Here is a 15,467-nt window from a genome sequence, read left to right as displayed (position 1 = left end):
TATTACTTTTTATTTTAGCCTACTTGGTAAATATTGTATTCTTCTTGAACTGCACTGTTGGTTAAGGGCTTGTAAGTAACCATTTCACGGTAAAGTCTACACTTGTGGTATTCGGCAAATATGGCAAATACAGTTTGATTTGTTACATGATAGTGGCAACAGATGGAGTTGGGTTGGATATAGTCATGGTAGGATACAGTATTTTTCACAATCTATTTTGAGTGGAATTGTGTTGGTCAATGTTAATAAGTGCAGCCTTTATTACATTTCAAAATAGTTTCGGGAAAATACGTTACTCATCAGATTGTGCCGCTTTCCCCTCTTCTTGTAATAATTGCTCAACAAGTCTGTGTTTTTTGTTTTTTTGGGGGTGTGCCCTTTTTCTAGTTTGAGCAGATACCCCACCAAAAGGTCTGTGCACTACCCTTCTCATGACAGAGAGACACGCGCAGAGAGTGAGAAATACAAACCGTGTGCGCGCACACTCACACCGCTCATGGAGACGCTCCAGTCCTCCAGTGACCTGAAGCTGTTACCTCCGCTGGAAAGTGGAATCGGAACTTCGCGGTAAGCAAAGAGGCGAGCCGCAAGCTCACAGAGAAACACAATCAAGCTAACGTTATTGTTGTACCAACTCGGAGACAGGCGACCACAGCTCCACTCTTTATATCTGAGTAGCCTACATCATCCGCGGACAAATCAAGACCATAGAATAACATTAACATTCGATAAAGGTAAGTGAATGGTCGGTTTCTTCTTAGAGCTATCTTCAACCATACGTATTTTTAGCAACAATACTCATAAGCAGAATCACAAGTTTGTATTGCGTGCCTTTTTAAGCTCTTCACTGCTTGGCTTGTGTCCAACAGTCCATTCCATAGCATTATCAGGAGAGCTTCCCTATACACAAAAGCCATGTACGGAAGCTAAAATCGTTTTTTTTTTTTTAAAAGAGATTAAAAAAATGCACGTAGAACACAGATGACAATAATCTAAGTATCATTAATTGATCGGTCTGGGATTTATAAATATAAAGAAATGGTGTAACTTTTGAAACCATGTGCAGATTATCATAAATTACTAAAAAACATATTACACATCTATGACACATTATAATGTACTGACATTTTGTTTGGAACCGCGCTGGCAATGGAACCGACTCTTATGAACCTTTGGGCAATGGTTTAGCGTGATTATGTAATATACCGTGCCATGCCTTAAAACGTTATGTCGGTAGAGACGCATATTGACAAGAGGGTTTTACAAGGTTGAGTGTTATTTCTAGTTTGACATTAGTTTCACATCTGACTGTGAAATGAAAAGACTTCACTCATTTGCATGGATTTGAATTGCGCCAGGCAATGAATTGGGCGCTTGCACGCACCCTTCAGGCCAGACTCGCAGGCTACACACAGCCAGATCTCAAGCTACACACAAGTATTGATGCATCTGTCTATCATATGGAAAGGATTTTTTTGTAAAAATGTATTCATATGAAACTAATTTCAGAAGTGCAAACTGTGGTTTTGTGAATAGTACACTATTACCTTTAACCTTTATTTAAAATGTTCTACTTCCTCAAACTTTTTTTATCCCCATAAGCAACAATAACATGTGCAGAATATGCATAATATGTGCATTTGATAAATCAGTTTAGTGTCAGTTTTGAATCTCTGATGTTTTGAGGCCCTAAGACCTGTTCAACATTGATTAATGATAACTCTAATTTGCAATGCGGTGGACTATGCTACGTGTATCATTTCCATAGATTTGAATAGATATGGTTTTCCATATTGCCGGGAGCAGGTGAAACTAGCATCACTAGCCTCAATCAATTATTCTGGAGAAAGTTACACATTTGATCCTAAATTCACCTTACTTGCCTTTGTATTGTTGGAGGAAAGGAGAAATGAACTGCGTCAAAGGCTCCCTCAATCTGGAGACGTTTAACCTGTCGCTCTCTGGAGACGTTTAACCTGCCGTTCTCTGGAGACGTTTAACCTGCCGCTCTCTGGAGACGTTTAACCTGTCGCTCTCTGGAGACGTTTAACCTGCCGCTCTCTGGAGACGTTTAACCTGTCGCTCTCTGGAGACGTTTAACCTGCCGCTCTCTGGAGACGTTTAACCTGTCGCTCTCTGGAGACGTTTAACCTGCCGCTCTCTGGAGACGTTTAACCTGTCGCTCTCTGGAGACGTTTAACCTGTCGCTCTCTGGAGACGTTTAACCTGTCGCTCTCTGGAGACGTTTAACCTGCCGCTCTCTGGAGACGTTTAACCTGTCGCTCTCTGGAGACGTTTAACCTGTCGCTCTCTGGAGACGTTTAACCTGTCGCTCTCTGGAGACGTTTAACCTGTCGCTCTCTGGAGACGTTTAACCTGTCCCTCTCTGGAGACGTTTAACCTGTCGCTCTCTGGAGACGTTTAACCTGTCGCTCTCTGGAGACGTTTAACCTGTCGCTCTCTGGAGACGTTTAACCTGTCGCTCTCTGGAGACGTTTAACCTGCCGCTCTCTGGAGACGTTTAACCTGTCGCTCTCTGGAGACGTTTAACCTGTCGCTCTCTGGCGGCTAGGGTTGAAAAATCAATCAAGGATATTCAGAAAAATCATGTTCCAAGTGTGTGTGGCTGAGCCATGCACACAAACACACACACACACACACACACACACACACACACACACACACACACACACACACACACACACACACACACACACACACAAAGCTAAAAAATACATGCGCACATACATGCCCACACAAACACAGACACGTGCACATAAACACACGCAAGCTAACTTGAACAGGAAACAAGCAAATTAGTCTTTGTAATATAATAACATTTGAGTTTATTCATGTTATCTATCTGCAAATAGTTTGATAAACGGAAACGTACAGCCTTTCTAATGATGACACCCCCACAGAGAGTTTTAGGGTCTTTTGTTTCAATAGAAAATGGCACCAAACACGTATGTGGTCCTTTGATCCCCCACTCCAGTTCTTTTTGTTTGTCCCACTCACACCTCACGGATGAGAAGGGTACGGCGCTAACAAGGGCTCTGATGTCGGCAGGGTGTGCTGCATTTGTAATTGGATTATACTCTAATCACAATAATAAGTGTGCAATATAAGCGCCATTGCCAGTCCACATTAGTTGGAGAAAAACAACGTCGTTTTTCTCCTTTTAATTCATTGTCTTCTATCATGGAGACATTGTATGACTTGTTCCACATTTTGTTACATTACAGCCTTGTTCTAAAATGTATTACATTGTTTTCCCCCCGCAATCTACATAAAATACCCCATAATGACGAAGCAAAAATATATATATGTTTTGCAAATGTATATAAAAAAAGGAAATATCACATTTACTATGCAGACCCTTTACTCAGTACTTTGTTGAATCAACTTTGGCAGCGATTACAGCCTCAAGTCTTCTTGGGTATGACGCTACAAGCTTGGCACACCTGTATTTGGGGAGTTTCTCCCATTATTTTCTGCAGATCCTCTCAAGCTCTGTCAGGTTGGATGGGGAGAGTCACTGCACAACTATTTTCAGGTCTTTCCAGAGATGTTCGATTGGGTTCAAGTCCGGGCTCTGGCTGGGCCACTCAAGGACTTTCGGAGACTTGTCCCAAAGCCACTCCTGCATTTTCTTGGCTGTGTGCTTAGGGTCGTCCTTCTCCCTCGAATGCTCAGTTTGGCCGGGCGGCCAGCTCTAAAAACAATCTTGGTGGTTCCAAAACTTCTTCCATTTAAGAATGATGGAGGCTACTGTGTTCTTGGGGACCTTCAATGCTGCATTTTTTTTAGTACCCTTCCCTAGATCTGTGCCTCGACACATTCCTGTCTATGAGCTCTACGGACAATTCCTTTGACCTCATGGCTTGGTTTTTGCTCTGACATGCAATGTCAACTGTGGGACCTTACATAGACAGGTGTGTGCCTTTCCAAATCATGTCCAATCAATTGAATTTACCACAGGTGGACTCCAATCAAGTTGTAGAAACAACTCAAGGATGATCAATGCAAACAGGATGCACCTGAGCTCAATAACGAGTCTCATAGCAAAGTGTCTGAATACTTATGTAAATAAGGTATTTACGTTTTTATATATATGCATTTGTAAAAATGTCTAAAAACCTGTTTCGCTTTGTCATTATGGGGTATTTTGTGTAGATTGATGAGGAAAACATGTCATTTAATCCATTTTAGAATAAGGCTGTAACGTAACAAAATGTGGAAAAAGTCAAAGGGTCTGAATACTTTCCAAATGCCCTGTATATCCATAAACAAACCAATTAGAGTCCAGGGTGAGAATGGCTATGGGTCAATTAGAAGCCAGGATTAGTATGGCCATGGGCCAATTAGAGGCCTGGATTAGAATGGCTATGAGCCAATTAGAGGCCAGAATGAGAATGTCTATCGGCCAATTAGAAACCAGGATTAGTATGACCTTGATAGCATGAAGGGGCAGGTTGGGCCATGTGGTGAACATTCTTTCTAGAAGTGCATTCGGCTCTTTAGTCACCACAGTCAGGACATTTGTTTAACGCCCCTTCCTAATGAGAGCTTCGTTGACATGTGGTTGATATTTAGTCATCACTGTTGACATAGATCTCTGCCAAGAATCAACACTATGTGCTGACTGAATTGGAATGTCAAGCCAGATTCTTACTGTAACCTTGAGTTATGCATCTTAATTCTGGGCCTGGTTTGATCCTAGGATAGGGGAGCATTAGCTGGGTGCTTGGGGCTGTGTAACAGGTACTGTACATGAACCTGTGGTGACTTTGATTATGTGGATCTCAGAATCTGTCACTGTTGTGGGCTTGGTTCCTGTCTCAAACACTTATGTCACAGCTGGCTCTCTTGGGCTATAGTACTGCACACACACACACACACACACACACACACACACACACACACACACACACACACACACACACACACACACACACACACACACACAATTGCCCACTCACCATTCATACCCTCTTGAGTATGGCACTCATTTCCATAAAATATGTCCTGTTTTTGGCCCTTTCCCCCACATAGATGCCTTCCAGCCCCCTATAGACCCTCCAATCCAACCCAGTTTGGTCCCAACTGACTCCCTAAGGTTATTCTTTGTTATTAGGACTGGACCAAAGAATAGACATCCTTACGCTATCAACACCCACTGGCACTTTTTCATAAAGACATCTTGATTATTGACCGCCCACCATGTCTCCGTGGCAACAGCTGGGGGAGGGGGGGTGTGTGTGTGTGTGCAGTAGATTAGTCACCCCATAAAACACACACATGTGCATGCACGTTTACACACAGACACACACACACACACACACTAGCATTAGGACTGGTGATGGCTCATGGAGAAAGGGGCTGATTCTTTTCTGATGGTCACCAGACGTCCAAACGATCAGATACGATGACCCAGAGCATCAGGAAGCATGGAAAAGAGTGGCTCTGTGTAGTTTGATGGCTGTGAGGATCCCATGGTGCAATGCGTTTGAACATGGCACTGGTAACAGTGTTAATAAATAGTGCATTCCATTGCTGCATGAACTACAGTACACGTTCCGCGTTGAAGTGTTTACTGAAAGCTGCTTTGGACGAAAGCGTCTGATTATTAATGGCACTGTGGATCCGTTTTTTTTAACCATCATTCAGGTCAAGTGTGGAGAACACTGTGTGCACACTTTTATTCCAGCTCAGCTTTAACACACGTGATTCAACTAATCATGTTGTAAAATGGAAGACAGCGCTTAGCTGATTATTTTATTTCAGGTGGGTTGGTGAAGGGCTTGTGTGATGTTTATTTCTGCCCGTCTTCCTGTTTTCTCTTTTCCCTGGCACCTAAATGATCGGTTACTGTCATCGATTCGCACATCACTCGCATTCCCATGTCGAAACTGTTAGTAATTGACTTAAAGAATAAGACTGTACTTGTTACCATGTTCACATGTATTTTAGTGAAAGTAAAAATAAAAAAAAATACTATATAAAAATGTATAAATAAACAGAAAAATAACTTTCCTAGGCATGAGGTGGAAGATGGTATTGTTCTAAAAATGGCCAATTGTATTGTTTGTCATTGATTGTACCGATTGACTCAATGAAAACAATTGTTCACAAAAAAAACAACTAATCATTTTCCAACCAAAGTAAAAATGTGGAAGTGAATATGGAGAGACTTGTTGGATGTACTATTTTATGAAAGGTCTAAACAAATTATTTTTTTCACCCAGCTGTTCTCAGTGCCTCTTAGTTTTATGAAATATCTTTATCTCGGATAAAATGCATTGTTTTTAAAGAAACACACACACACAAACACACACACACACTATGCTAGTGATTTTCCGTTCCTAACTGAAACTAGAAGTCAAAACAGAATAAGGATACAACTGTTCCCTTATTGTCACTGAAGCAGAACAACTTCATTCTAATGTTGAACATGTTAAACCTGAATTATTTACATTCTCATCAGCAGTTGCATCCGTGTTCCTGGTGTCAGACAGAGCAAGGTGAAGTTCCCCCTAGACACTGATCTTGGGTCAGTTTTGCATTTCTCCCACTAATGGTTAAGGTTATGATTTGGGGAGAGGAAGCTGATCCTAGATCAGTACTTAGGGGACACTTCACCCCGGAGCATGTCAGACATTATGCTCCAACTCACGCCCTCATCTTCTCTATAAAAAGAATGCTCGTTTGAATGAACATTTTTCTTGCCATGAGTAGAGCAGTGAAGACTGTAGCACAGACTCAGTGGAAAAAGATTAAGTAAAGTATACATCATTTAGACACACAAGGTTCATTTTAGGACACAGCAAAAATAAAAATGGTGTGGTTGGGCTTTGAACTGGCTGCCCCCCATAGCGCCACCTGCTGTAATGGAGGATATTTCCAAAATGTTAGGTAAACGTTAGGTAACATTCTCATTACATGTATTTAACCTTTATTTAACTATTCAAGTCAGTTAAGAACAAATTCTTATTTACAATGACGGCTTACCAAGAGCACAATCTAATGATACTGTGATATCATGCAGCAGACATTACCTGAACTAAAGTTCTTTCCCATAACCTTTTGTAAACATTCTTGCAACACATTGACATTTTGCTGAGAGTATTTTGTAGGTGCATGAGCAGAATCAGGCCCTGTAGCATTCATTGGCAAATGAGAAATGAAAATACGCAAGTGTACATTGACTGTGTTTACACAGGCAGCCCAATTCTGATCTTTTGCCGCTAATTGGCCTTTTGACCAATCAGATCAGGTATTTTTCCAACAGTGAGGCAAAAGATCAGAACTGGGCTGCCTGTGTAAACGCGGCCTTAATGACTGTCACAGAAAGGCCCAATTCCAAACCAATCATTCAGCTCAGTTGGTAGAGCATGGTGTTTACAACGCCAGGGTTGTGGGTTCGATTCCCACAGAGGGCCAGCACAGACAAAAAAAATGACAAGAAAAATGTTTAGAAATGAAATGTATGCATTCACTACTGTAAGTCGCTCTGGATAAGAGTGTCTGCTAAATGACTAAAATGTAAATTACTTGCCCCGGGTTTGTGCTGTCTTGCCAACTCCTATGATGAGACTCACAGCTAAAACCAGAATTGGATAGAAATCAGGAGTATGGTACTAGATAGACTTTCCCAATTACAGTTACTTTTGCCAGATCAAAAAGGGTCCTAGGTGGTGGGTGTGGCAATGAGCATGGCCCCCCCATGCTCCCCATGAGCATAATTGGCTGTCTGCACCTCTAAATTTAGAAAAAAATGTAGAAGCTCCATCTTGGCACTGTATTTTTTTGCATTTTTTAAAACCATTTTCATGCAATTCTACACATTTCTCCATGGAGCTGAGATTTTTTTTCTTCAGCTTCAATGCTAATTTCTTGTAATTCTACACATTTTGCCATGAAGCTGAAATAAAATGTTACAGTTTCAAAGCTAATTTCCTGCATTTTTGCCATAGCTAATGGTGTGTTCTTTTGCTCAAACTGTCTAGCTTTTATTTAGGTGATTGTTAGTTCTCAAACATCATATATAGGACCATTATCTTTTCTACATTATTTGTATCTAGTTAGTGGTTTAAGTTTACACTGAAAGTGTTTTTCCATCTCTAAAATAAATGTATGCAACCCGAAAAAATGCTTGGAGCACCAGTTAAGCCCTCGGGACTTTATGGATTTGTTACTGTACTGAGAACATGGCCTCCTTTCTTTTTGTTTTGGCTTGGGTGAAGGCTTACTGACGGGATGACAGAAGTGATGAACACCTGTGATTCGACGGTGGGAGACTTCACCGTCGGAGGTGGGCCAGCAGACGAGGGTATATCCTTTCAGGTGGGACTAATTCAAACAGACACAAAAAACTAAAACAAACAACACACACTACAGCACAACATAAGAATCGTGTACACACACACACACATACACACACACACACACACACACACACACACACACACACACATACACACACACTCCATGTCACTCTCTCCTCCTCTCTCCTTCCCTGTAGACCCATGACAGGTGCAAATGTCCCTCCATTGCTCTAAACTGACAGCAAGGCTATTTCTGACTGCACCTCCATCACAGCCTCCTCTTTCATCCCCCTCTCATCCTCTGGAAAAAAGGCCATCTGATTTCTGCTAACTTTTTACAGTGAAGACCCGGTGACTTCAAAGACCCAGTGACTTGTACGAGCCAGTGACTTCAAAGAGCCAGTGACTTCAAAGACCCAGTGACTTCAAAGACCCAGTGACTTCAAAGACCCAGTGACTTGTACGACCCAGTGACTTCAAAGACCCAGTGACTTCAAAGACCCAGTGACTTGTACGACCCAGTGACTTCAAAGACCCAGTGACTTCAAAGACCCAGTGACTTCAGAAGTACCTCCAAATAACTGTCTTGTGTCTTGTGACTCCAAAGTAAAGTGTATTTTAGAAGACCATGTGCACATAGAGTCTTTATGGACTTGTAGTAGAGGCCTTGTCTAAAACCAGTGAAAAGCTCTCAAGTAAGAGATGGCAGCTAATCCAGTGGCAAACTGTTACTTTCTCAACCAACCGGCTTGCCCCCATGCAGATGCAGGTGTCCCTCGCTGACCCCCCTCTTCCTCCTTCAGTGCAGTGGTGTTATGGAAGTAATCACAGTGGTGTTGTGGAAGTAATCCCACCCCACACAGTGGTGTTATGGAAGTAATCCCACCCCACACAGTGGTGTTATGGAAGTAATCACAGTGGTGTTATGGAAGTAATCCCACCCCACACAGTGGTGTTATGGAATTAATCACAGTGGTGTTATGGAAGTAATCACAGTGGTGTTATGGAAGTAATCCCACCCCACACAGTGGTGTTATGGAAGTAATCACAGTGGTGTTATGGAAGTAATCACAGTGGTGTTATGGAATTAATCACAGTGGTGTTGTGGAAGTAATCCCACCCCACACAGTGGTTTTATGAAAGTAATCATAGTGGTGTTATGGAAGTAATCCCACCCCACACAGTGGTGTTATGGAAGTAATCACAGTGGTGTTAAGGAAGTAATCACAGTGGTGTTGTGGAAGTAATCCCACCCCACACAGTGGTGTTATGGAAGTAATCACAGTGGTACTATGGAAGTAATCGCGCTCTTCAGAGGCCCGAGATTTTGCGATAGAAGTGACACTTGCGGGTTGCAGCTAATGCAAAGCGCCTCGTTACCCCGGCATCCATTTCAAAGCTTTAAATACCGTTTTTGACTAGAGGGAAATGTCAATCAGGGAGGGAGGAAGTGGAAAACATATTTTTCTGTCTTCAAATGTTTGTTTCCCATTCAAGTCACTAGCCAAATCTCCTTACCTCTCTCACTGAGCATCATCTTCTGACATGATTAGACATGCTGTCTTTTTTCTGGAATGTGTTTTGAGCCCTTGGATACTACTTGGTAAATTACACATTTGTTGGATGCCACAAAACACTAAACTGAGCATATAATCTAGGGTTAACCTGATCCTACTCCATCAATGTCTCAGATGTTACCAACAGGATTGGCGTTACCAGCAATTCAGTGTTCAATTCAGTTCTGTTCAGTTCAGTTCAGTTCAGTTCTGTTCAGTTCTGTTCAGTTCAGTTCTGTTCAGTTCAGTTCAGTTCAGTTCTGTTCAGTTCAGTTCTGTTCAGTTCTGTTCAGTTCAGTTCAGTTCTGTTCAGTTCAGTTCTGTTCAGTTCAGTTCTGTTCAGTTCTGTTCAGTTCTGTTCTGTTCAGTTCACCCCAACCCTTACCCTGTTTGCCAGATTTTCCCCTCTTTCTTTGGTGACCCCGACGTGATTGTGTTTCCAGATCTTTCCGGACTCCCTCGAGCGGTTCCCCAAGCTGTCGAAGCGGCTTCCGTCCATCGTGGTGGAGCCCTCCGAGAGTGGGGAGGTGGAGAGTGGCGAGCTCCGCTGGCCCCCTGATGACCTCAGTTCCCCTGACGACGACGCCGGAGAGGTTGAGGCCGAGGCAGTAGGTGAGAACCACTAAAATCCATTTACAGCCAAGAGATGTGAAAACCAGGAGGGCTCTCCAGGAGACAATAGAATAGAATCAGTTTACTTTTCTGAAGCAAACTTCAGACGAAAGAGAGGAACTGAGGAACTCTTACTTGCTATGCCTAATAAAGTTTAGAACATTTTAAAACTATTCAATAGTATTGAGGTATGTGATTTGGAATACTGGAAAAGACTAGGAGCTTGTAGGTTGTAGTCAGGGGGGAGCCTGTAAGCAAAATGTAGCTATCCAAATGGAATGTATTTAAATATGTGTGTTGGTGGCAGGCGGGGATCATCCCGAAGACGAAGAGCAAGTTGACAGAATGATTGGAGGAGTTTAAAACGGACTCTCGCAGGGCTGGCACCATTTCAGCCATTCACAGTGAGTTTCTCTATGATGGACAGCAGCAAGGAGGAGGGAGGGTCTTCAGGCTAAGCCCTTAATTAATAGAACCGCCAACATGTTGGTAGACCTCCACACCACTTGGTGGGGCCGAGTCCTGCACGATTGTCTTAAATAGCTCTTACGTGCCAAACCTTAGTGGGTAGCTTGCTACTGTAAATCAATTGTTGCTTATTTTACTTTATGTTTCACAATGTCATTTTTAAGTACACCCCTTTCAGAGCTTATCTGTGATCTTAAGATATTGGAAATAAAGACAGGAACACCTCTGTATATACCATGTTAATGTATCTGGCTATCTTAGACCAAAGTCTAGAACACTGTACTCTTATGAAAACGGTATGTATACTGTAGATATACAGATTTACACAGTGATTTTGGAAGAGGAGAATTCATCCTTTTATAGCTGTCAGCTTCTGCTCAAATGCATGTTATTATCTATTAGTCCTTGAAACAGTTTTGTTTTCCTTTCAAACAACAGGATTTGAAGCATCATTTTATTACAAAGCACATGTATTTGAAAAAACATAATTTTCACATAACTGTTTTATTATTTAATATTTTGCCCAATTTCATAGTGTGTCTGGGATTGTTTTTGTTCATTAAACTTATAAACGCAACATGGAAAGTGTTGGTCCCATGTTTCATGAGCTGAAATAAAAGATCCCAGAACTTTTCCATACGCTCATTTCCATACGCTTATTTCTCTCAAATTTTCTGGACAAATTTGTTTACGTCCCTGTTAGTGAGCATTTCTGCTTTGCCAAGATAATCCATTCACCTGACAGGTGTGGCATATCAAGAAGCGGATTAAACAGAATGATCATTACACAGGTGCACCTAGTGCTGGGGAAAATAAAAGGCCAATCTAAAATGTTCAGTTTTGTCACACAACACAATGCCACAGACGTCTTAATTTTTAAGGGAGTGTGCAATTGGCATGCTGACTGCAGGAATGTCCACCAGAGCTGTTGCCAGATAATTTAATGTTCATTTCTCTACCATAAGCTACACATGCACAACGTCGTTTAAAGAAATGTGGCAGTACGTCCAACTGGCCTGACAACCGCAGACCACGTGTAACCACGCCAGCCCAGGTCCTCCACAACCGGCTTCTTCTCCTGCGGGATCATCTGAGACCAGCCACCCAGACAGCTGATGAAACAGAGGAGTGTTTGCTCCCTAGTGGGTGGGCCTATGCCCTCCCAGGCCCACCCATGGCTGCACCCCTGCCCAGTCATGTGAAATCCATAGATTAGGGCTTAATTAATTTATTTCAATTGACTGATTTCCTTATATGAACTGTAACTGAGTAAAATCGTTGAAATAGTTGCATGTTGCGTTTATATTTTTGTTCAGTATAGTTTGGAGTCTGATATTATGGTTACATTTCAAGAATTCACACAAAAACGTCTCGCTCACATCCTTGAAAATACATTGCTACACATGCACAAACGTAGATACTAAAGCACTTTAGATAACCAAGTGGTGTTTTTATTTTTCTCAACACATAAGAACTGTATAAATGTTCTATGGGAGTGCACATTTATTTAGTATTGTTTTCAAATATTGAATTAATTTCCCTCTAATTACAATTGGATATTTTCAAACATTTTGAAACAGTTTATTATCCTACTTATTCACTGTATCACATGTAAATGTGTGGGATATTAACCTATTACAGCACATTAGCTAAAGCACATTAGCCTGGGTATGTACTGTAGCTACTGTACACTAAACCAGAATTGACAATTCATGTATACGTAAAGTCTTTATGGTTTGTCATAGCTGTTTTTTAACCAAGATTCCACTTATGACAACTGACATGTGAACCTTCCAGAATGCCCCAGCCTGTTATTACATGAGTTTTAAAAACGTTTTATGTTGTGTTATCCATTTCGGCACAAATAAGACAACTACTATTATTCCTTTTTTTATTTAACTAGGCAAGTAAGTTAAGAACATATTCTTATTTAGCATGACAGCCTGCCGGGGAACAGTGGGTTAACTGCCTTGTTCAGGAGCAGAACAACAGATTTTAACCTTGTCCGCTCAGGGATTTGATCTAGCAACCTTTTGGTTACTGGCCCAACACTCTAACCACTAGGCTACCTGCCACCTATAACTGTAGGTGCTGTAGGATCAGGAGAGTTATGTTCCATGTTTACGTGTAGCTATGGCACATAGATGGGAGTCATTGATGTCTACAAAATCTACCATTCTTTCCCTCTGCATAGAGAGTTTCTATGTCATACTAAACTGACAACACATTGAAGTAGTAATAACACTTTCCATAAAATATAAAAGTTATAATAATAACTACATTGTAGAATGTATATGATTAAGTGTACAATACAATCATCTGCGTGCTATTTGTATGGTTTACGGTAACAGTAATGACTGGTTTCTTATTGTCGAAAAAACAAACAACAATTCACTGCTATACTTCTGTTTATTAAAATACATGTTTGTTCATTATTTTGGATCTTTCTTGATTAAAATATAATTTTTTTAAGGATAACATTGTGGTGGACCGTTGGGTATGGCCACATTCTTCACTGTAAGATACTAAGTAAGTAAGATAGTGTACCTGGCTATTTGTAATAAACGCTTGTGAAGAAGGTAGCTTTTTTTATTCTGCATTTTGGTTGGTTGAGTGTTTCTGAGAATGGAATTGAAGCTTGCCAGTTCATGTGAAATTTTAAGTGGCAGAATTGCACTGAGATGTTGATCGTAGTGGTTCAAACTGAACTTAGTTCTCTTTGTTGGAGTGTAGAGGGAGTGCTGTCTGAGTGTTATTTAGCTGAGGGAAGTGGCCACCTCGTGCGTGTTTGATCAAGTTTGGACTTACCATACAGCTGCTGGCACTATACTAATTTCTTCATCCCGTGACTGCCAGTTCTGCCCATGTTGTGACACCTTTCCTGTACACCTGCTGCTGGAGATGTGAGAGGAAATCAGTTTTCCCATAGAGATAGTAGAGAGCCAATCTCCAATCTATACAATGGACTCTTCTGTGACAGCATGAGGAGTGCCTATGTGGCACAAGAGCCCTCTATCCATCTTTATGGTTTTCCCCCCAGCATCAGCTCTAATGTCCTGGGTCCTGGGTCAACCTTGTTCACAGTTGTCTTCTGCGTTCTCAGGGTGGCCTTCTTCATCCTGGAAAGTACTTTCAGTTCGCCTGTAGGGAGAACTCCTGTCCGGGTGATGTAACTCACGCTGGCAGACACAGTCCCTATCTGGGACAGACACTGCACTCTCCTTGGACCATTCTTACCCCACTTGTGGCACACACTGATTGAGCCGGTCTCTTGGAAAACAAGAGCGTCTCAGTGAAGGAAAATAGAGTCCTGGAGAAAGACAGACATGATGATAAAGCTGAAGTTCTGTATCTAAGAAAGTCTGTCTGAGATAAAAGAAGTGTATTGTAGACCAGGCCTGTAAGGAGATTTGCTCCTGTCTAAAACTAAGCTTGATAATGGAAAAACAAGAAAAGGAAAACATTTTCTTGTCCAAAGATTGCGGAGAAGAAGCAACAACAAGTAAGCAAGACGAATCCTTCATATGGTCCTTCTGTCATGTCCTGATCTGTTCAGGAGAGAGCAGAGTAGAGGGAGTCAGATAAGAAACGCACACGAAGTGCCCAGTTTTATCTTCTATGTCCTGCCAAAGGCTCTGTTGAGTACTATACCTAAAGGAACATGGTTCGAAGACTGATAGTCATGCACCTCTGCTCTACCAATGGCCTAAATCCAGCTAATTTCCCTCTGAGGAGGGAGTAGCCTCCTCTTATAAGTGAATGATGACACCAGTGTTGAGAGTGTGCCCTATAATCGATACCAAGAGACCCCGCTGACCATCTGGCAAAGACCCCTGATAGTTAAGGCCCGCAACTTGCGCCCATCAAACTTACCCTGGAGCTTTTGAGGATTAGTTGTTGCTGCTATGTCAGTACTCTCTCTCTCTCTCTCTCTCTCTCTCTCTCTCTCTCTCTTTCTCTTCCGGATTGGTTGTTGCTGCTATGTCAGTACTCTCTCTCTCTCTCTCTCTCTCTCTCTCTCTCTCTCTTTCTCTTCCGGATTGGTTGTTGCTGCTATATCAATACTCTCTCTCTCTCTCTCTCTCTCTCTCTCTCTCTCTCGCTCTCTCTTCAGGATTGGTTGTTGCTGGTATGTCAGTTCTCTGTCTCTCTCTTCAGGATTGGTTGTTGCTGCTGTCAGTACTCTCTCTCTCTTCAGGATTGGTTGTTGCTGGTATGTCAGTTCTCTGTCTCTCTCTTCAGGATTGGTTGTTGCTGCTATGTCAGCACTCTCTCTCTCTTCAGGATTGGTTGTTGCTGCTATGTCAGTACTCTCTCTCTCTTCAGGATTGGTTGTTGCTGCTATGTCAGCACTCTCTCTCAATTCAATTCAATTCAAGGGGCTTTATTGGCATGGGAAACATATGTTAACATTGCCAAAGCAAGTGAAGTAGATAATATACAAAGTGAAATAAACAATAAAAACGAACAGTAAACATTACACTCACAGAAGTTCCAAAAGAAT

The 15,467-nt window shown here is 41.8% G+C and overlaps 1 protein-coding gene across 2 annotated transcripts; it reads left to right on the top strand.

Moving 5' to 3' along the window:
* The first annotated feature begins 420 nt into the window (after positions 1-420).
* Positions 421-11,595, top strand: LOC115175111 (protein LBH). 2 transcript variants are annotated; one of them, XM_029734306.1, is made up of 4 exons: positions 421-567; positions 8,247-8,346; positions 10,327-10,495; positions 10,803-11,595. In XM_029734306.1, exons 1-4 carry the CDS (start codon positions 497-499, stop codon positions 10,856-10,858), a joined length of 396 nt encoding a protein of 131 aa, XP_029590166.1. In that variant the 5' UTR covers positions 421-496; the 3' UTR covers positions 10,859-11,595. The 2 variants fall into 2 exon arrangements, with proteins under 2 accessions (XP_029590166.1, XP_029590168.1); XM_029734308.1 differs by having other exon boundaries at positions 459-734.
* Positions 11,596-15,467: the final 3,872 nt, after the last annotated feature.

The sequence above is a fragment of the Salmo trutta genome, chromosome 35 (genome assembly GCF_901001165.1).
Source record: "Salmo trutta chromosome 35, fSalTru1.1, whole genome shotgun sequence".
NCBI lineage: Eukaryota > Metazoa > Chordata > Actinopteri > Salmoniformes > Salmonidae > Salmo > Salmo trutta.
This window is presented reverse-complemented; position numbering and strand designations above follow the sequence as displayed.